We start from the raw sequence: 21,714 nt of genomic DNA, 5'->3' as shown, positions 1-21,714 counted from the left end.
AGGTAAATGCTGTCACCTCACTGCAATTTTTTGGGGTGGGAAATGAAATTGATTATTTGAGAGAGAACCAGAGAGGCTATTTATCTCCCATTCCAAACAAGCTGAGCTGAGTCGTGAATCAATACTGATACTTTAGGCCCTAAACATGTTATTGATGTTACATTTTTACTGTGTGAAGCATTTTCCACGATAAGGCCCATTAGGGGAGTTTCACCGATGAAGGGAATAGAATTATAAATAATCAAATCATTGTTGATTAAACTGTATTGGTAAGGGAGATAATCTGATCTATATGGGTAAATTACAGCCTACAATTCCAGTTTTATATTTTGATAACCTCCATATTAGCTATTAACCTCCAGACCTTGGGCTAAGAGAAGCTATTAGTCTCTTAATGATCAGTTGACCTTTGACAGCAGTAACCAGGCAACCTGAATGAATGCACCAGAGAACCCAACCTTGGGGAATGCCACTCTTCAGGGACCTCTCGTAATTACCCACTCAAGTAAGAGTGGTAAGTTGATAAATTGAGATCATCTGTAAAAGCAATTAGGGGAAAATCTTGACTAGCTGGTGCCAAGTTTGGTGGTACAGGAGGATGAAGGGATGAAAAACTGCACTTCTTCAGCACTTCTTGGTACCATTCCTGTTCCAGCTGGTTTGTCGAAAAAAAGACACCAGCAGGGATGACCCCCAGGTTTTCCTGAAGGCGTTCAAGGTAGTGGCGAAAAGGGCTTTGCAGAGCCTAACAACTGGAGGACCAAAATGGCTGATGGAAGGAGATCAACTGTTGGCCCTCTCCCGACAAATCCTGTAAGCTACCCCACCACCCGAAAGTAACTCAAAGTAACTCTAAATGGTGCTCAAGGTGGGGGGGGGGAGACGAGGCAGAATCAGACTCCACTGGTCCCACAGCTTTATCCTCAGTTTTATTGTCTTTTTATTGTCTCAGTTTACTTCCTTGGATTGTTGTTGCCAAACAGCACTCCTGATCAGCAGATATATGTTTTATCCTTAAAAATTGTTGATCATTATTGTAGGCTTGAAAATGCCATTGAATCCAACACTGGCGTTGTGACTAGACTTCTGAAACGATTTCAGTAAAGTGACTTTGTACGACATGTCAGCTGATAGATTACCGATTTGATGTCATTCATTAACGTCTGTTCCTTCTTCCTCTTTCTGCAAAGAGTACACTGCAAATCATTGTAAGTCCTCTAATGTGGTGCTTTGCATTGGAGCTTGTTGCTCCAGAGCCATGACCCTTAATTGTTTAAGGGTTACTCCATGATTATTGCTATAAGCTTACTCTATAGTGAAAAAAGAATGAAAGGTACTGTAAATGCTATATACTGTAAAATGCATGCTGAGACAACATTATCTTCCCAAACTAAGAAATGTTCTGTGTGAAGAATGCGTATAACATAGTCTGATTATCTACAAAGGTTGAAGGGTTCCCCAGTATAGGCTCAGCCAATCCCGAAGCCAATTCCACCTTGTCTAAGTTGTAAAATATTTTTGAAATGTTTAAGAGAACAACACACATATTTTAGAATAATATATTGTTAGGTTTGGATTATTCCTTACGTTTTATGCTATTGAAACATAGTTGTGACAAATTGAACAGAGGGATGTGTGAGACAGAGAAATAGGGTGCATTCACAACAGACTGGAGGTCAGGTTCACTATAAATGTAATCCTGGCAAATAAGGTGTGTTTCTATAATCTAAAAAATATATCTAATAACAGAAAAGGCAAAAAAGCAACACTTTAGCAGGTTCATAGAGATCGTATTTACGTGTATTTATTTACAGATTACATTTTGAAACACATTATTTTCTAATTCAAATGTCCGTTATCCATCCCAGGGCTACTATCAATTCATCCACGATCAAAGGTCAAGCTGCATGTTTGTCGCTACTTTTCACTTTGGTGTGATGCACTCTCCAGTCTCCAGCTGGGAGGATGTGAGTCTGATGCCATCAATATTTTACGGCATGAAGTGACCTGGCGAAGCAGGTTAGACCCAATAGAGCGATATTCACCAGTGTCGTTTTCACAGTGACCGCTGTCTATTAGGTCAGGGTTACTATACGGTAATTGCAAGTGCTTAACCGTTTTTATACAACTGCATACTTCTATTAAATATTACAATTCCAAAACACACACACAACAGTCTTACTAGTTTATAGTGTCTAATAACTATAAGGAGAACTCATTTATTGAGATCTTTAGAAGTCTTTATGAGTGAAGACCGCCGAGAGGCTCAATTGACTGAGAAATAAAGGAAAATGTCAAGGCACATGGGCTATTAATGGGCTGCCACCGCCAGACTAAGATGGCAAAATGTCAGGGACAGAACAAATGAAGGCACAAAAAAAGATTACCTCGAGGAACCAGTGTGTCATGTTGCCATAGTGTCGTTATGCCATTCACATGTTAATATCACGCATAGCCACACAATTAATGTCAGTAATTAAAATGAAAGCTAATCATTTAAATGCACTTGGTCGCTTATAACCATGTGTGAATATGCTGCCACATTTGCAGGAATTGTTGACCTTGCCATCACAAGTAAAAAAAATAATTCTACAGTCATCTTGAGGACGAACACTTTAACACTTTAAGGTTTCCCATGCTCAAGAAAGCTAACAGAGGTAACAGCTTCGTCCCATAATCCCCTTGACCCAAAGTCAAAAGCACAATCAAGCCAGTCTTCAACCTGTTGTTTACAGTCAATCAGTGCCTCACACCCTTCCTATACACTGCAAGGGGTCTGGGAGTACCCCGCCTAGAGGACCTGCTTCAATCACACGCTGGAGAACAACACACACACACATCACTGATTGGGAAGAGGGTAAAAAGGGGAGAAAGAAGATGGAAAAAAATGCATAAAAAAGAGTAAGATTGACAGCAGAAAGGCTATCTCAACAGAACACAACAAACAACAACAAATTATTGATGTTTTTGTTTGTTTGTTTTTTGTGTGTTGTTGAGATTGAGCTTGTAAAAAACTTTGAGAACTTCAACACTTGATTGTGTGATTTCGTGATTTCTGGACCATTGATATGAAATTGCCACTATATGAAAAAAACATGGCCAAGAATGTGTTACATTTGGTCTTATAATAATAATATTCAGCAAACCAGAATATTATTCTGGTTTGCCTTATTTTTATTTCAGTATACCGACCCAGCATTTAATTTTGCATTTTCCGATGAGAGAAAATGTCGATATTAATACATCTAGAGGGTGTATATTGTGCCCTGAGGCTTATGGGAATGCTTTGAATAGTATTTTAGTAAATACAGAATGACATGTAAATATAACCAATGGCAAGGACCTTTAATAGCTGAGATTTTCAATGGGCCCATCTGGCTCCCCGAATGACTTTTAGAAAGAAAGTGTGAGGGAGGGTATCAGAGAGAGAGAGAGAGAGAGAGGGGGAGGGAGGGAGGGAGGGAATCTAAAACCTATCCCTGACTTCATTGACACAGATGGAAATATGTGCACTGAATGTGCTTTCTGATGATTCAGAGCGAGTGAAAGGAAGAAGGAAAGTAGGAATACATTTCATTTTGATAGACTCGGCCATCCCATTCATTATTCCCTGGTTACTCTCACATGTCACTTGTGCCAGTCACTGCCCCTGAGTGGCAGCCACGAGGGGGAGAGAAACAGCATCAAACCCACTAGGGGCTCAACAAATGTACGCATGGGAGAGGCTTTGATGGATGACTGTGTTTTATTGAGGCAGGGTCAAGAGTTTGATGCTAGAGAGCATGAGGGAATAGACATGAATCTCCTCCAGATAAGGGTGTCATCGGAGCACCCCATCTGATCCGAACACCACGGAAGGTGGATACAGAGTGAAGTGGAACCAAATAAAACACAAGTGTCAAAGTGAGAGGCAGTTTACTTAAGAGCCTTATGCTTCAGGCTCAATACAGGCACTTTCATATATATAGTACATTGCAGATTGAACATACGGCACAGCCATTTGCAACGGGTAAATTCTGTAAGATTGTATGTCCACATAATCGTAGGATTAGAGCAATGTGTTGAACTCTTCTAACTATTGTAATTTATTATATTTGCAGAAAACGTAGAACTATGCTAGATGAATAATGTATTACGTTTGTTTTTTCCCCCCCGATATTTAATCTATTAAATAGGCCTATATATTTTTTGAAACGTTGCAACCGCATATAGGGCCAGCGGAGCACAGCCAATGAGAGTGTCCCAAGAAAGACTGGGACGACGCACGACATAGCTGACGTCATCTGGTCTGACGATTGCGGAAATACATCGCTCGGTACCGGGAATCAAAACAGTGGAGACGATATACTATTAATTCCAAAAAAGAGCACGACATTTTAATGGTATTCGAAATTATTTCAACGCGGTATTCGAAATCATTTCAACGAAGTTAAACCAGGTTTAACTTCTAGGAGGGTCCATACACAGAAGATCAACACTTGATCCGTCGAGATGGAGGTATGATGTCGTCGATTAATTTAGCTTTAGCTATGACAAGTAAATGATGAATGTGTATCATCACTTTCTTGCGTGTGGTATTATATTATTTTCGCCATCTTCATGCAATATCAATTCATTCCGTTGGAGATGATGAAAAGACATGGCTCATGTGGCTCATTTCTCACGTCCAGTACTGTCCTTTAAACCCTTCAATATTAATGTGCTGCAACAGGAACCCGGGGGCTCTGGGACCCAGTCTGTGGCTTCGCCTGCAGCAGGTGCACCGAAGTCAAAGGTGCTGTGCATATCACTTACCTCTGCGTTTCTTCCTTGTTCCAAGTAAAGTTGTTTCAAATATGTTTCATGTCATTGATGTTCATCTGTTTATGTCTACCATTATTTAAAACTCCTAGTTGGACACCCTGTCCAAAGATGACCTTATCAAGTTTGCCAAGAAGCAAATCGCAGCCATGCAGAAAATGAAGACCAAATGTACAGGTTTGTAGCCATGTATTTGGATTATATATACATTTACTCAATAACTGAGCAGACAGATTACATGTTAATCTAACACTCCCTCTCTCATCTTTTATATTAAGATTTGGAGAAAGAAGTTGAAACATTCAAACAATCAAAAGCCAGCAACAGCAATGCAGTCGACCCCAATTTATTGCAGGTCAATTATTATTGTTTCTCTTCAGTCGACAATAATACAATGTCCCTACTGACCTTTGTGTTTGTGCAAATGTATTTGTGTGGCCGTTTAAAGTAAACTGACATGCATGTTTTATATGTACCAGGAGCTGACAGAGAGAATGGAGGCATTACTGTTGGAAAAGGCAGAGTGTCAACAAAGACTGGTGTTATCTTGCAAGGATCTTGAAAAGACAAAGAGGCAGACAAAGGTGAGATGAATAAGAAAAAAAATACTCATTTTTTAATAACGGAGCCTACAAGCTACACTCAATAGCCATTTTATACCATTTTCACAGTAAGGAAAAACAGGTGTAGCTTATAACATTAATTATGGGTCAGTTCGATTAGGCTATGTAGTGCACCAGTATAGACACAACTAGTTAAGTAAATATATTGACCATTCTGGTGCGGAGACACACAGAAATAAAACCGCCCTAATGTTAAAATGACATGAACAGGAAGTTACTGTATCCTTCTGTTGGTGATCTGACGATTAGGTAAACATACAAAGGTTTATTACACATTCAAATGCCTAATGTCTGAACAACAACTGAACCTAGACCAGGGGTGCCCACAACTTTTTCCTACAATATTTACTTTTCTGACTGAACTGCTTAGAAGATCAACCAAGCAAGCTGTTGGCAAAGCTGTCAATATGGGAAGTACTGTACCCCTGTACCCCTACTGTACCCCTAGGGCTGAGAGTACTTGGAAAATGTATATAAAAGCACTCATACATGTGTACCTAATACAGTGACCACTGAGGGTATATATTCATATAAAGCATTCATCATAAATATATATCTCAATATTTAATATTCTGATATTCTGTTCAGGATGATTTGGACCAACTTCAAGGACAACTTGACTCTCAGAAAGAAGACCATCAGAGACAAATGGAGACCTTACAGGGAAGCATCAAGGAACTCAACGGAAACCATCAGAAGGAAGTAGCACAGCTTCAGAACCTGCTCACAGACTACTACAAACGAAACTGTTCCGACTCCTCATGTCCCTCGGAGGCAGTGCAGCCTTGTCTTCAAGATCAAATAAAGACCCTTGTGGCCGAAATGGAGGCGGCCCACCATTCACAGGAGCGTTTCCAAAAAGAGCTAGCCCTGGCACATCACGACATGGAGAACCTACGAGAGGAGCTGACCCAGCAAGGCGCTCGGCATCTGGAGGAGATGAAGGCTCTGGAGGAGGACTGCGAGATGGAGAGGGAGCGGCTCCTTCTGCTCCACGATGAGCTGACCGAGCAGCTGGCTTTAAAAGGTAAGCCGACACTACACACTGTGTACATTCTTCAGGAGTGTAAACATGCTGTAATATGTGGACATAGCCTCTCGTTTTCATCTAGCAGATACTTTCTCGTCATTGTAAGATGTTGACATAGCCTCTCCCAGTTACAGCTACCAGATCATTTGTTCACACAGAAAACATTTGTTTTAGACACCTACCTACAGGATGTCCAAGAGGAAGACGAGGAGCCGATACGAGGTTCAGGGATCGCCAGGATGCTGGAACTGTCTGGCTGCAGTCAGGCGGAATCTGATGTCACAGAGGGGGAGGCAACAGACGTCTGCAGATTGAAAGGTGTCCTTGAAGACGTCCAAGCTCAGAACACAATGCTGCATGATGAGCTGACGTTGTTGACCAACTTGAAGAGCGAGCTTGAGATGGAGCTGGAGAGGGTCAAGGAGGAATTTCAGGCAGAGAAGGAGGAATTGGAGTTCAAAATTGACGAGCTCCAAATGACTAGAGAGAGTGTGCACATTGAACAAAACACAACCTCAGACGAGGTAATTCCTGACTCTGGCATTGATGCAACAGTGAAGGAATTGGAGACCAATAACACCGCCTCTGAAGTGCAATTAAATGCTAGCCTTGCTAGACCAGAAGACCAAAAGTCGTTGAGTTCAGAAGATCCTAACCAACACAACCACAGAATTGAAGAACTTGAAGCTAAGTTGGAAGTCTTGCATCATGAAAGAAACACAGCCATTGATGAATATGCCCAAATCAAGGACATTCTGCAAGGATTGGAAACTGAGTTGGGTCAGAGGACGGCTAATTTTGTTGCCCAGTATGAGACCATGAAAGAACAGGGTGACAAGGCAGTACAGGATCTCCAATGTCAGATTGAAGAACTCCAGCAAGAAAAGACCATCCTGGTGGCGTCGTCCAGAGAAGCTACAGAAGACAACGAGAGCCTCAAGAAAAGTCTGAATGAATTGCAGCTGCAGCTTGAAGAACAGCTCGTTCCCAAGCAGCCAATGGAGGAATGTGTGGTCCCACCCCAAGCCTCTGTTTTAGAACAGACAAGGTTAGCCTTTGAGCTAAAGGAGTCGCTGGAGGAGTTGACCAAAAAGAATGAGGTTATCGTTGTTCAACTTCAGGCAAAGGATAATGAGGTCCATGAACTCCGAGAGATCGTTGGGGACCTGACCGCAAAGCGCGACGGGTTGCTCTCACAAGTCCAGATACTCGAGGAGCAACTAGAAATGTTTTTCACGGAGCGGACAAAGGAGATCCAGTGGATTCAAGAGGAGAAGGAGAATAAGCTAGAGAGTTTGAGTGTGGAGATGGAGAGGAAGGTCCAGAGCCTTGAGAAGGCAAAGGATGCTGAGATTGAACGTCTGACAGAGGAAAAAGCCAAGATAGAGGTGAACCTGAAAGCAGAGATCAGGGAGAGACAAGAGATGTTGTCCTCCCTTGAGCTGGCCGTCCGAGGCTTCTCTGCAGAAAGGGACAATCTCGAATGCAAACTTAAGGAAGCATCCTGTGCCCTTGCCGGTGCGCAAGACGAGAGGAACCTTTTGGACTCAAAACTGACCGCATTCAAGTCGGAGATGGGGCAGAACGAAGCCGATCTGCAGTCCAGGCTGCAGTCCCTGGCTGAGGAGGTGGAACAAAGCCGGGCAGCGATGACAGTTCTGGAGGAGAGCCATGCGGAGGTCTCCAGACACTCTGCTGAAAGGGAACAAGAGCTCCAGAACCGTATCGAAGACCTAGAGCGGGAACAAAGCATGGCGATGCAGACTGATGAAGCCAGTGGAGACGACGGGTTGAAAGAATCTCGGGAGGGGCTTCAGATTCGCGTGGAGGACCTGGAGAAGGAGAGGGACATGTTGAGGAGCAACCTGGTGGAGGTGGTGAGGGACACAGAGGGACTCCAGAAGGATCTAGAGGAGATGAAGTATGCCAATGAGAAGATGAGCGAAGAGAACCAGAAACTGTACGCCCATATTTCAGCCGAAGCCATAGAGGACATGAATACACAGAGAAGACAACTGGAAGAACAACTTGAAGAAAAGAATTGCCTCGTCACTAAGCTGTACGATGATATGGCTGCCTTGAAGGTGTGTGAGTGGATCATTTAAAAATGTATATAAGAGGTTTAAATTGGCACATTCTTATAATTGTATTTCATAACTAGCTTCCTATATCAGGAATGTATGCCGTTATAATTCTCAGTCTGATGTGACATTTCTCCAATTCACTACGCTAGGAATCTGCTGCCCAATCAACTTCTTGTGAAGAAACTGTAGCCAGTCACTCTGCTGAGAAAATTGGTATGGAGCGTAATCACTGTGTATCACTTAATCTTGGTCCCCACACCCGCAAGAAATGCTGGTGTGACTCCTACTATTCTAATCTGAGTAATGAATTAGGTCTGCTTTACACTTTGTTTTCTACACCCTCCCACACATTGACACTCAGCCCTCCTGGAAACTGAGGCCAAAGAAAAGAATGAGAAAATGACCAAGATAAAGGCGGTGGCCATCAAAGCCAAAAAAGAACTGGACACTAGTAAGAAAGAGGTACGGTCGTCACAAACGTACAGTGCTCGTGATTTACACAGATTCTGCCAATTGTTTTGCCATCTAAAATCCATGGGCTCTCCCCTTTTTAATGGCCTTTCTAGGTCAGCACCCTTAAAGAGGAAGTGGAGTCACTGAAGGCTGAGCGGGACAAAGTGAGCAGCTCCATGAAGGATGTCATCCACACCGCTGAGAGCTACAATGTAAGTGTCCATTTCTGACCATGTATCCTTTGGTTTATCATTGCACAATGTATATGTTCAACAAAACCCTCTCTTGAGCCAAACCTTTCTGTGGTTTACGTGCAGAAATGTCTGAACTACTACTAATTTCATTCCTACTATCTGTTAACATCTTTTTTGCTGTAATATTTATAATGATGTTAATATTTCTAGACCTTTTTTTAAGGTTTTATTCAAGTAACAATTACACACACTGTAACCCTAACGACCATATCAATAACATATGTGCTTGTGTATGAACGATTGTAGTCCTTCAGAAGTAAATGGGCTATAACACATTGTATTAATGTTCCATGTACTATTGGACTCTTAATCAGTATCCCCGAGACAACACTGTTGGCCTCCATTTAGGATGAAACCACTCTCTTGTATCAAATGTGCATTTTGTTCGCAGCCTAAATGGAGCTGCTGTCAAATCTACTGTGACGTATAGTGTTTTCCTACACTGTGCTGCTCAGCCAGCCTTCAAATCAATTGTGTGTGTGTGTGTGTGTGTGTGTGTGTGTGTGTGTGTGTGTGTGTGTGTGTGTGTGTGTGTGTGTGTGTGTGTGTGTGTGTGTGTGTGTGTGTGTGTGTGTGTGTGTGTGTGTGTGTGTGTAGAACGTGCAGATTGATCACGATAGGCTGACGGAGCAACTGGATAAGGAGCGGGAGAAGGCGGAGGGGGCGGAGAGACGGATGGCAGAGCTCACCAAGCAGCTCGATGCTGCCGTGTCGCAGGTAGGGTGCTGCCTACACCGTGCCCATGAGTGTACACTGGTTTTATCCCCTTCTGTGTCCACACCACCACACACAAGCTGTAGAAAATCTCTCCGTCCACAGGAGAACCACAAAAAAACGCTCTATAGGCATACCATACCATGAGTCAAACACCACAGAAGAAGATTCAGTAATAAAACAAAACAACAGACAGTTGGACCTGACTGCATGTGCATTGTGATTGGTTGCGTGCCGAATTAGCCATGGCCATAGCGTACAAACTGATATTTCACCTGTGATTTATCTCCCTGCTTTGTTTACCTTCCATGACGGTGTCTGTAGAGCATGGCTCACACTGGCAGCAACGCTGTAGCTCTTTAGCAGTCGCTTCTCTATCGTCTGCTGATATACAGTTGGTTATTTATCTTTGGACACCTTTTAGCGAGCCATGCATGGCATAACGATGGCCTTAAATAGACCATTAAATGAGTCTGGGGAGACATCCACATTTAATTGACTCTTCTTCCCATCCCCTGTTTTCCTCCTAATGAGTGGTAGAAGGAAGTTATTTATTTTTCCATCTGTTACTGTGCTGTCACAGAGACTGAGCTTAATGCTCGTTATAGGTCTCTAGCGGGCGCGGACTGTTTACACATTATGGTTTCATGTTCCGCATGAATGACAGGTTTGTGTGTGTGTGTGTGTGTGTGTGTGTGTGTGTGTGTGTGTGTGTGTGTGTGTGTGTGTGTGTGTGTGTGTGTGTGTGTGTGTGTGTGTGTGTGTGTGTGTGTGTGTGGTTTCTTCCATTTGCATTGTAGTTATCGGTTGTCCAAATTGAATTGTGTGTGTGTACATCGGTAAGCCCAGCTTTAGAATGGTCCTGGTGTGTTGCTGTTAATATCAGTTCGATCCCTCCACACATGTCCAGAATGCCACAGTGAGCAGTGAGAAGGAGGACCTCCTGGCCGCCGTGCTCACCTGGAGGAACACGGTGAAGCAACTGGAGGCACACGTCAAGGAGGCCGGCAAACAGCGAGAGGGCCTGGAGGCAGAGCTGCTCGCCGAGAGGCTGATGAAGGAGCAGAAGGTTAAGGTAAAGGAGAAAAAAGGAAGGGCAATAATTAAGGAATCTTCTGTGTGATAGGATAAACAGTTTTATGTGTATAAGTGTGTCAATGGATCGCAACGGATTGGGGGCAAATTGCAGTCCCCCACCACCAAAGAATTCAAAGAGTTCAGACCTGTAAGTCTGGCCTGACGTTCAAAAACCTCACTACCAAAACGATGTATTCCCTGAGCCAAAAGTGTGTGTGTGTGTGTGTGTGTGTGTGTGTGTGTGTGTGTGTGTGTGTGTGTGTGTGTGTGTGTGTGTGTGTGTGTGTGTGTGTGTGTGTGTGTGTGTGTGTGTGTGTGTGTGTCGTGACTTTTCAGGAGTTGTTGTCTGCCACTTCTAAATCAGAGGAGCTGACAGCTGAGCTTGGCAGGCTGCAGCAGCTGTCTCAGCAGACTGCTCATGAGCTGCAGCAACTACGCAAGGTGTGCAGGCACACACACACACACACACACACACACACACACACACACACACACACACACACACACACACACACACACACACACACACACACACACACACACACACACACACACACACACACACACACACACACCTACCTGCATACACACACACACACACACACACACACACACACCTACCTGCATACACACACACACGCAAAGCATTTTCACAAGCACCAACACAGACTATTTCACCAGCATCCTCTGAAGCATACACCCAACGCAATAATGAACCAGCCACTCAAAAAGACACACAAGACCCTGGGGCAGGGTCCAGTCAGGCCGGTGCACTTGTCCCCCATACCGGCTTACTGCAGGGGACCACTGTAATGGCAGGCCTCTAGCTATGATCACCATTTAGAAAGGAGGACGGAGCCATTGTAGCCCCTAGCACTGAAGTTCCTGCTTTCCATTAGTGGTGTGCCCTCTATATATAGCCATCTGGATAGCAACTGTTGTCAACTGAACAGAAATCGGTGGATGCATTTTCCATTGACACAGATCTTTTCAAAGAAACACTGATCTGCTCTGCTCTCAACCTCTCTAATCCCTGTTTTGTTTAGCCACATCAAGCCTGTACACAACATTCACTCGCTATAATTTCCTTTTTATTAGCGTGAATTAGTCATGGCCATTAGCTTCTATTATATATATATTATATTGTGTTGTACCTCAATACATAGGTTTATCACTGCTACTTTATGCATATGTGTGTGTTTTCCTGTCCATACAGGAAGCGCAGCAGAACTCTCTGCTGGGTATGGAGATGGCGGACTATGAACGACTGGTCAAGGAGCTCAACATTAAAGTCTCCCAGGGAGATAATGACATCGCTCAGCTGAAGGCGCAAATAGCAACTCATGTCCAATCAGAAGAGTGCTTCCAGCAGCAAATCGGTGTGGACTTAATCCCTTCACTCATTAACTTGTATTAGTCTTTGGGGTTTTTTTGCATTTGAAGACGATACCTTTTTTCAAAGTAAAATGGATTTTAGATTTCCCCCTATAATCACAATAGCCATGAGTGGCAATTCACAATGGAATGCCTTACATTCACCCACTCACACACCTGTCTGTGGTATGTCCACCGGCACAGTCTTTGGGAGCAGTTTGAGCAGGGTTGAAATCTTACCCAAGGGTACAGATTAACGCAACAAGGAACAGATTAACGCAACAAGGAACCATGATCAGCTGTGAAACAAGTTGCTGATTCCCTTTTATAGTGAGGAATACATCTAAGTAAAACGTGTGTGTGTGTGTGTGTCATACAGAGGCCTTGAAGTCCCAGGTGCGGCAGAGGGAGGAGAAGGCCTCCAAGATGAAGCAGCTGCTGGTGAAAACCAAGAAGGATTTAGCCGAAGCTAAGAAACAGGTTTGCAATGAGTTGGTATTGCCTTTAATCCTCATTAAAGTCTAAATGAGCTTCCATTAGGAATGCAAACTAATTATATTTTATTGTGTAACAGTATTGCCATATTAATGTTAATATTACAGTGCAACCATGCATGAATGTGTAATGAAGTTCCCTTGCCTGGGACATGCATTATCTAAGCGTGTGTGCCTTTTGTGCACATGTCTGTTTCTCAGAATGCATCCTCCATGATGCTCCAGGCATCACTAAAAGGAGAGCTGGAGAATAACCAGCAGCAGCTAGAGTGTTGTAAGGTAAATCACCCTTTTCACTTTTGTATCCATTCCAAAAGTTTACATGGCCAGGCTTTTAAGGATATATTTTGTATGGTTTTCTTATGGCTTGTGAAATGTGGATGGCACCATGTACATAGGCTGATGGGCATTTACAATAGTTTCATTACTTTATAGTTCATATTTGATCATTTTATTTATATACTCCATTCTATCCATAACGTAGAGCATCGGTGGCTGTCGTTCTCTTAGGATTAATGAAGTACGCTGAATCGAATCAATCAAAGTAAATGTTGCGTCTCCTTTTAGAGAGAATTGGACAAGTAGTGTAAGCTGCATGAACTGAACGCTAGTAACAAGACACATGCATACGTTATTTGAGGAGAGCAGCAGTGGCACCAGACATAAAAAACCCTTATACCAGGAAGCACTGATACTCTAGCCTGTCAACAGAACTTGCTGACAACAAGGCTCTCTGTTGACTGGTGGCCATGTGTACCCGTGTGTCGTGTTTAGATCGAGGTGAGTGAGTTGATGGCGGAGCGACATCGCCTTCAGGAGCAGCTAAGGTGTGCGACGGAGCAGAGTCTGAGGACAGCCAGCTCTCTGCAACAACGCATTACCAATCTCCAACAGGAGTGTGAAGTGTCTAAAGTGCGTGTACCAGACACACACACACACACACACACACACACACACACACACACACACACACACACACACACACACACACACACACACACACACACACACACACACACACACACACACACACACACACACACACACACACAAAATTATATTGTTTGTGCACGTATCGTATTGACACAGGACAATCCATCAAGTGTGCTATTATCGGAGTGCACTTTCTCTCCATCACTCCTACATCCTCCCCCTGTACTGTGTTTACTTTTCCTGTTCCTCCAGTTTCACTGGCGCCAATCTCATCCCCCCCCGTACCTCCATACCTCCTATTACCTCCCCATCTTGTCAGTCAACATGTATCATTATTTTAAAATAATCATGCAGACTGGACTTTTTGACATTTCATTTGATATATATTTAAGATTGTTACATTTGAATGATTTTAGATCATCCAGCCCTAGCTATTTTTATTATGATGATGTGCACCCTAAAAATAAGTGAATACTTATAAACACTATGAGGTTAGATCTAGCTGCAATTTAAGAATCATAATTCAGGCCAGAGCTTGGCACAACAAGAACCACACTGGCACATCGCAAACCATTGCTAACCCATTACTTAATTAAGTGCTCCAGAACCTTTCTTGGAGTCAGCATGGGCTTGTCATGGGCTTGGCAATAGTGATGAAAAAACAGAATTTAGAGCTTTACTTCAAGGAATTAGGAATAGGCGACACAAATTTTTGCTTCTCTCTGGAAATAAATTTTAATGAGAACCTTGTTTATCCTATTGTCTTTGTGCTAATTATTTGCAGGCAGAGCTTGTCTCAACAACAGGGGACTTTGAGAGTTATAAAGTGCGTGTCCACAACGTGCTCAAACAGCAGAAGAATAAGGCTACTTTGCAGAGTGACAGCGAACCTGTCAAATTGGAAAGGTAAGGCCCACAGAGATTTCAAACTAAACTCTTTAGGGAGCTGTTAACATTGCTTTTATGAGGGGCAATTAAATCACTAAACAATATAGAAAACTCAAATGAATGATTCATAGACAGACTCCCATTGATCCTTGCTGGTTTTTTGTGGCACTGCATTTTAACAACTGAATCAGGTGTTTGGCCAGTGCTCCTAGTACCAATGTCTCAAAATATTACAGGTGTCTCAATGCCATTTGGTTGACTACTACTGTAGCATGCCATGTACTGGAACCTGTGCTAATGCTTTAGAGCGGTTCTTCCACTGCTGACTTATCTTGCCTTCATAACGCCAAGATGACTACGTCTGGCTACAGAGCTCTCATTCATTTTCAATAGTCTCCCACATACACACGGTGACAGGGGGCAGCATTGCGACCGGAAAAACAAATCTTCCAAGCAAAAAAAACCTGCGCCACAGAACCACCATTATTCCTTGGTCTTTGAACAGATTTGACGGCCACTCTGATTGCTACTCTGCACAGTGTAGTACTCAACCACCTTGGGTGGATGAGTACTATTTAGAATATAAGGCTAATATTCCTTGTATTCTTCATCAATGTATTTTAAAACCCTCTTTTAATCATTGTACACATACAACAGTTGTATAGTTGTATCGTGATTCAAATTTGTGAGTGTGCTATATTTTACACTCCTATTGAGAAAGAATGTAGCCAATAAATTAAAAATACAAGTCAAATAAAAACAGGCTGGCTATAATGAGGGACATCTGATCTCGGATCCAGCAGTACTAACATGTTAAGCAGAACGTCTGTGGTGAGACGGTTCAGAGCCTTGTAAACCAACCTTTGTTGCAGAGTTACGCCTTGTTTCGTGTTTCGTTACAGAGATATTCTACCGAAGAGAAACTGATGGTAGACAAAGCTTTCAGTTCGGGATTTTATTTCTACAGTTGTCAATCTACCCAGTGTTGATTGTTATGAAACGACAGAAAGAGAGGCACCCCATTCACCCAGATGTGAGGTCGTTTTTTTTATGAGCCATGGAGACACATCATTGTTTTTGTGCTTTTGCAGGGAGCAGCTCTCCTCTCAGGTGGAGCAGCTTCGGGCCCGGCTGACCGAGAGCCAGCAGAGCATGCAGGGCTGCGCTGCCGAGCTGCAGCAACTCCAGCATGAACACGACACCCTGCTGGAGCGTCACAACAAGATGCTCCAGGAGACAGTTGCAAAGGAGGCAGACCTGCGCGAGCGGTGAGGTGGATTGGAGAGAGCGAAAGCTAAATGAAACGGCGTCACAAGGGTCGCACTTGAATGCATTTAGCGCCACACAACTGGGAGTGGTTACATCAGGGCGCATACCGTAGACGTAGACATGCCACTTCAAGTTACATTTAGAAACAGCTTGAATATGAGTTAATAACGTCATGTTGCCATGGATATGGCAGGGAGGGAGGGGTTGCTGTCTTGGTGCCACCTCAAATTAATCTTAAAATTGTCGTATGCCATGGTGAATGTATTGAAAATGTGAGCGCTTCAATCACTACATACAATGCATCCGGTGCTGTGCATATTATTCGCCTGTTGTTAGTCGTGATATCAAATTTTAACAAATCTGTGAAAATCTCTTTCAGGCTTCTATCGGTGCAATCCGAGAACATGTCTCTACGTACGGAACAAGCCCAGGCCCAGGCAGAGCTGCAGGCCCAGGCAGAGGCCCAGAGACTGGCTTTCCGAGAGCAGGTGCGGCACCTGCAGGACGACCACCGGTCCACCGTGGAGACCCTGCATGCCCAGCTGAGCCGGCTGGAGGAGCAGCTCTTCACCTTACAGAGCCAGAGTGGTAAGAAGCAGCTGTTGTCGTATGGGCAATATCATGGCTATAACCAAACGTTCAGCCGCAACAGTCAATCGTATGACACAATGGGATTATACCAGGAGATGATTGCAATTATTTAAGATGTAGAATTTTTTTTTACAAACAGAATAACACATTTTAATTGTAATAGGCATTTAATACAATTGTATTACAATTGTAATACACTACGGTGAAGTATTGGGAGTTGAACTTTTATTGTAAATTTTTGTCTGTGAGGATTTGTACTGTAAAACAATTGCTCTTGTGTGAATGCTTTTTCTCTCCCAGGAATCAATAACCCGGGAGGTTATTATGGCTAGGCTGGAGGAGGGTAGTCTGGTTCTGGTCCTATCCGTTGTTGTTTGTCTGGCTATTGGGAAAATGCAATATAATAACACAGAGTGGCAGGCAGAGGGAGTCAGCGTCCTGTTGAAGGAATGTAGTTGCATGAGAGCATTTGAAAGTCATGAAGAAGAATGAGTTTAAAGGGATGGGGGTTGCTTTCATGGTAGCGACACCCTAAGTGCTTTCATCACCTCCCACACTGTTATTGTCTGGAGCTCATCAGAGCAAAACCAAGCAGAAAACCACACAGTAGAACTACCAACATGGGGTATGGTGTTCAGTCTAGCATTCTGTCTAGACACAATCCACTAGCCTTATAAGGTGTGAGGAAGGGAATTGTCCCACACCTTGTTATGGCACAACACTTTTATAGCATTAAGTCCTATATAATTTTATATTAAAAAATAATAATTATATAATTATAATTACTATTATATATAGCTCACCCCTAGGCATTTGGAGATAGTATTAGTGGAACCCTGTTTCATAGATACACACTGAAAGATTATGGATCTATTTAACATCTCCATTTCACGTTTCTGTTGGTTTCTTTCATGCTACCATTGTATGTCTGCCCATTCCGCACCAGTCGCACTCCTAACCATCCTTGTTAGAGGGATCCTTCTCAAGTCTTCTTCTGCTGGGTTGTGGGAGCTTTTAAAATAAGGCCTGTAAAGCCAGCGTTCACTCGACGTAACACACTTGTACTGTTCACTGCCATTATCTGGATACTCAGAGCCCAAGAGTACTAGATTGTAACGTTTGGCTTTAAGCTTATCTCTAGTGCCGTCACTTAGTCAGCGTCTTTATCTCTTACCAGTCTGTCGCATACCACAAATGTTTACCCTTCCTCTCAGGTTCTCCGTCCATCCAATCCAGCCGGAGGCCCCGAATGTCTGACCTCCAGCGCAGGAATCCTGACCTGAGTCATGGTGGGCCAGGGAGCATAGACCTCCAGACCACAGCCCGGGAGGAGGGCGAGGGCATGGAAACCGCGGAGACGGAGAACCCCCTCCCGCCACATCCCCCCCTGCCTTCCTTAGAGCTGCTTCTCGGCTCCCCAGACCCTAAACAAGGTGCGCACACGTGTTATACGTCTGAATGACCATGACAATCTTGATTAACGACATTATAGCTCCATTCTCATTCATATATTTTGACTACAACTCGTTGGCTAAAATGTTAATCTACGATTTCCAGAACCATTTGTATGGACCGCTGAGCCGACCAAGCAAGAGTTGAGCCAACAGCTGACCACAGCAGCACGCAGTATGGAGCATATGAACAGCCTGCTGCACGAAACGGAAGCCACCAATGCAGTCCTCATGGAGCAAGTTACAGTATGTAACACAACCACTCAGAGAAAAACACAGGACCGCAACATCAATTCACGTTCATTTGAATTTATTTGAAACAGTTGTTGGTAAATTACCACATTTATTTTCCCTTCAAATTTATTCCACAGATCAAAAATACAACTGGTTTCGTCACCAAATGTTAGACATTTTTCATACCTAATTTCTCAATTAGAGTGGTCGATATGCCCCAACGGTAACATCAAACAATTGAGCATTGTTTATTGTCCCTTCTTTGTCCAAAAGAAAGTAGAATATATTGTCCTTTATCTTGAGTGGAATAAACGAGGGGGACTCGTTCCTGTGGGCGTGGCAGGCGACCCGGGACAGAGGCACGGTTATTTGCCGACCTCTGTCAGGTCCCAGGGGGGACTGGGTCGCCACTGTAACCATCTTGCCTCCTTGGTGTAAAATCACCCGACTCACAGAACGGCGACAAAAAAGGACGCCAAGTCCTATGATGCCCGCTCCCACCGCAAGACACCCTCCTGTAAACCCGTATCTCCAAACACTTCTTCCTAAATTGATATCGAAGCTCCAAAACCCGGCCAGGCCCGTGGTGGTCACTTTGCGTTGTTCTTTTAAAGAGCTGTCGTTTCGTAGACCGGTATAAGCGAAATGTGCAAGGTAGGTCCAGAAGAGAGTCTGAGCGCCGCAGAAGGTCGCCAGGAGGCGGACGAAGCGGGTTCGGTCGTGATGGAACAGAACGACATCTCTGGAGATCTTGGTTGATGTGCAATAGCAGCGACCGGGTCGGGTTAAATCCCTGCTGTATTTTGGACAGCGCAGCCCGGACAGTACATGTGGCAACTCAATCCCGATCAGGCATTTCATACGACTATAGACGTCCTTCGTTTGTTTTGTTGATAGATTCTGTGGCGACAACGGCGTACTTTGCGGGATTTCCCTCAGTACTTTGGCGACAGTTTGTTGAATACTTAGCAGTCGAACCCGAACTCGGATCGAATTCCATTGATTCGACTTACGAAATAAACGAAAGAATCCCATCATTCGCTGTGAACTGCTTGAAACGAAGACGCTGTTATTCCTCAATCGCGAACTTGTATTTCCTGACACCTCACGCACAGGGCGCCGCCATCTTGATTTTCGATGGCGCGTCATGAACTACAAGTAGCGCGTTGGTCCAGAAAACCTATAGGCCTCGATCCAAGGAACGCTTAAAATTGTATATTGTATACATGCAGGAATGCTTACAGCCAAACAATATCAATAGTATAATATTTTTGGACGTGGTTATACATCATTTCATGATTTTACTTTTAAAGCCAATTGTAATGTACCTTATTTGTTGATAATAAGTTCTATCGTAAGAGTGCGGAGGTCCTCAACATCCACCCACCTAACTAAGCAAACAACCCCCTTCTACATTAATACGGCAGGACATTTTAAACGGGCCACAATTGTCTTAACAGTTGCTGTTTAATGTAGCGGATGCAACTAATGTGTATATGTCGCTCCCTAGCTGCTCAAGAGCGAACTGCGGCGCTTGGAGCGTAACCAGGAGAGGGACAAGAGCGTGTCGAACATGGAGTACTTGAAGAATGTGTTGCTGCAGTTCATTTTCTTGAACTCTGGGAATGAACGACAAGCCCTGCTGCCGGTCATTCACACCATGCTGCAGCTCAGCCCTGAGGAGAAGAGCAGGCTGGCAGCGATAGCACAGGGTACGCTTATTTTACCCATCTATGCACAATGCCATTCGGTTTGTATGTGTTTTTGCTCACACGCTATTTCTTCTCGTCTTGCCTCTGTTGACAGGTCAGCCAGAAGTGTCGGGGTCCCGGGGCGCTGGATGGTCTTCGTATCTCCACAGCTGGTCTGGAATCAGATAGATACTTATTGATCACACTTTAGCACAACATAATAGGGTGGGAAAATGTAATCAGGGACATACTAGCAAATATCTGGAAATCATACTGGTGATGTGTTATGTTAATGTCCACTTGTACATACATGCATATAAAACGGTCTTCCTGACAGTAGTTACTTATAGCCCAGGTCAAGTCATCACATCTTTGGGTTGACATGACCAAAATGATGGCAGTGCAAAAGGAATCAGTGAGATTTACTTTTTTTCATATATGTGCATTTTCTTTAAGTGGCAACTCATCTCAAAGCCAGCTAGCATTAATACTTAGGTTGTGCTGCTACATCGGTATGTGGAAGAATCATAATATATATTTTATAAATCATCACTGTATGTGAGCCAGAGACCAGTATAGCTTCACACTACCCATAATGCAATTTAGTTTGTTAAAGATGTCTGAATGTTGAAGTGATGGGCATCTATGCTCTTTGTGGCATTCTGTAATGTGAACTTTAATTTTATTATTTAAGTGTTTTATATGTGTGGAAATATGGTAATAAAATTATATTATATATTTTGGGTTATGGGTCCAGTATTGTCATGTAATGTTAAAAGATTGTTTCATTTTGGGAGATTCATGGCTGTAATGGCAAATAAATAGATGTCCCGTGTGGTGTTGTTACCCAAATTGTTACTTTTTATTTATTAGTAAGCAATGTTTGTTATTTGGTAAGTTTAAAATATATTTTTATATTTTCTTAATTCATTCTTGATATAAATTATGTGCTGTGTTCCGATATCCATACTTCCATGAGTACACTTAAACGTAGTACACTATCCGCGCGTTCATGGTCCTGGTAACGAGAAGCCTCGTCACGTCATAGTGTGTTCCAGATGCCTCGGACAGTGGGGAAGTAGGGATATCTCCCAGCTTTCTTGCGGCATTTCTCGGAGGCACGCCCCCTTTTGGTTGTGCCCCCTCGGAATTCTGATGCCGCCTTCAAAACAGCTCGGAGATTCGGAATCTCTGATGTGTCTTTACGTAAACCTTCCCTTCTTCAGAAATAAGAGCGTTCAGGTAACACCCCTCAAAAGTGTGTAGCTATGACATAAATTCATTCTTGAGACTAGACTTCATAACAACAAAAAGTATGGATGCCCGCTGGGGCCTCTGCGATTTTTGGTGAATCAGATGATAGTTGGGTCATCTATAGCAGTTCTGTGACCGTGGAGAATGAAGGTTCGTTTCTCACTGGATTTGTCAATTATGAAGGTTAAGAAAAAAATGATCCAGGGTGCCCCAAAAATGTGGGGAAATTTTGTGAGAGCCCTATATCCAATTTGGCTGCCGTCAGCCAAGCTGGAAATTAACTTTTTAATGGTTTTGCCCACAGCGCTGCATAATACATGGTTTCTACGACTATTTGGGTCAAGAAATTCATAAATGATGAAGATTTTTCGTCATAGAGCCTTAATATTAGGCTCAAATTAAAGCTCTCCTCATACTGAGTTCAATTATGGACAGTAAAATTACAACATATACATAGGTGTCTGGGGTGAAACCAATGAAAGCAGGGAGACAGAGAAGAT

The 21,714-nt window shown here is 43.3% G+C and overlaps 2 protein-coding genes across 3 annotated transcripts; one reads left to right on the top strand and one right to left on the bottom strand.

The window, feature by feature from the left end:
- Window positions 1-4,325: 4,325 nt before the first annotated feature.
- gcc2 (GRIP and coiled-coil domain containing 2) lies at window positions 4,326-20,748 on the top strand. 2 transcript variants are annotated; one of them, XM_084478381.1, is made up of 24 exons: window positions 4,326-4,497; window positions 4,712-4,774; window positions 4,893-4,977; window positions 5,079-5,155; window positions 5,280-5,384; window positions 6,012-6,450; window positions 6,628-8,537; window positions 8,687-8,750; window positions 8,899-8,999; window positions 9,104-9,202; window positions 9,842-9,961; window positions 10,869-11,033; window positions 11,372-11,476; window positions 12,252-12,414; window positions 12,789-12,889; window positions 13,105-13,182; window positions 13,678-13,815; window positions 14,621-14,742; window positions 15,816-15,992; window positions 16,373-16,581; window positions 17,799-18,017; window positions 18,142-18,281; window positions 19,780-19,981; window positions 20,076-20,748. In XM_084478381.1, exons 1-24 carry the CDS (start codon window positions 4,492-4,494, stop codon window positions 20,147-20,149), a joined length of 4,962 nt encoding a protein of 1,653 aa, XP_084334507.1. In that variant the 5' UTR covers window positions 4,326-4,491; the 3' UTR covers window positions 20,150-20,748. The 2 variants fall into 2 exon arrangements, with proteins under 2 accessions (XP_084334507.1, XP_084334506.1); XM_084478380.1 differs by having other exon boundaries at window positions 19,780-20,748.
- On the bottom strand, window positions 18,335-19,905 carry tmem223 (transmembrane protein 223). The gene has a single exon (XM_084478382.1). The coding sequence runs from the start codon at window positions 19,416-19,418 to the stop codon at window positions 18,468-18,470; it is 951 nt and encodes a 316-aa protein (XP_084334508.1). The 5' UTR covers window positions 19,419-19,905; the 3' UTR covers window positions 18,335-18,467.
- Window positions 20,749-21,714: the final 966 nt, after the last annotated feature.

This window comes from Micromesistius poutassou (assembly GCF_964030765.1).
Source record: "Micromesistius poutassou genome assembly, chromosome: 14".
Taxonomy (NCBI): Eukaryota; Metazoa; Chordata; class Actinopteri; order Gadiformes; family Gadidae; genus Micromesistius; species Micromesistius poutassou.
The sequence above is the reverse complement of the archived record's forward strand: the minus strand, read 5'-3'. Positions and strand labels throughout refer to the sequence as shown.

Bases quoted from the DNA above. Each gene is read 5' to 3' on its own strand.
- gcc2 (XM_084478380.1), top strand. The intron at 12,415-12,788 runs GTGTGGACTTAA...TGTGTCATACAG, and splicing joins GTGCTTCCAGCAGCAAATCG to AGGCCTTGAAGTCCCAGGTG. The intron at 14,743-15,815 runs GTAAGGCCCACA...GTGCTTTTGCAG, and splicing joins GAACCTGTCAAATTGGAAAG to GGAGCAGCTCTCCTCTCAGG.
- tmem223 (XM_084478382.1), bottom strand. From the start codon at position 19,418: ATGACGCGCCATCGAAAATCAAGATGGCGGCGCCCTGTGCGTGAGGTG.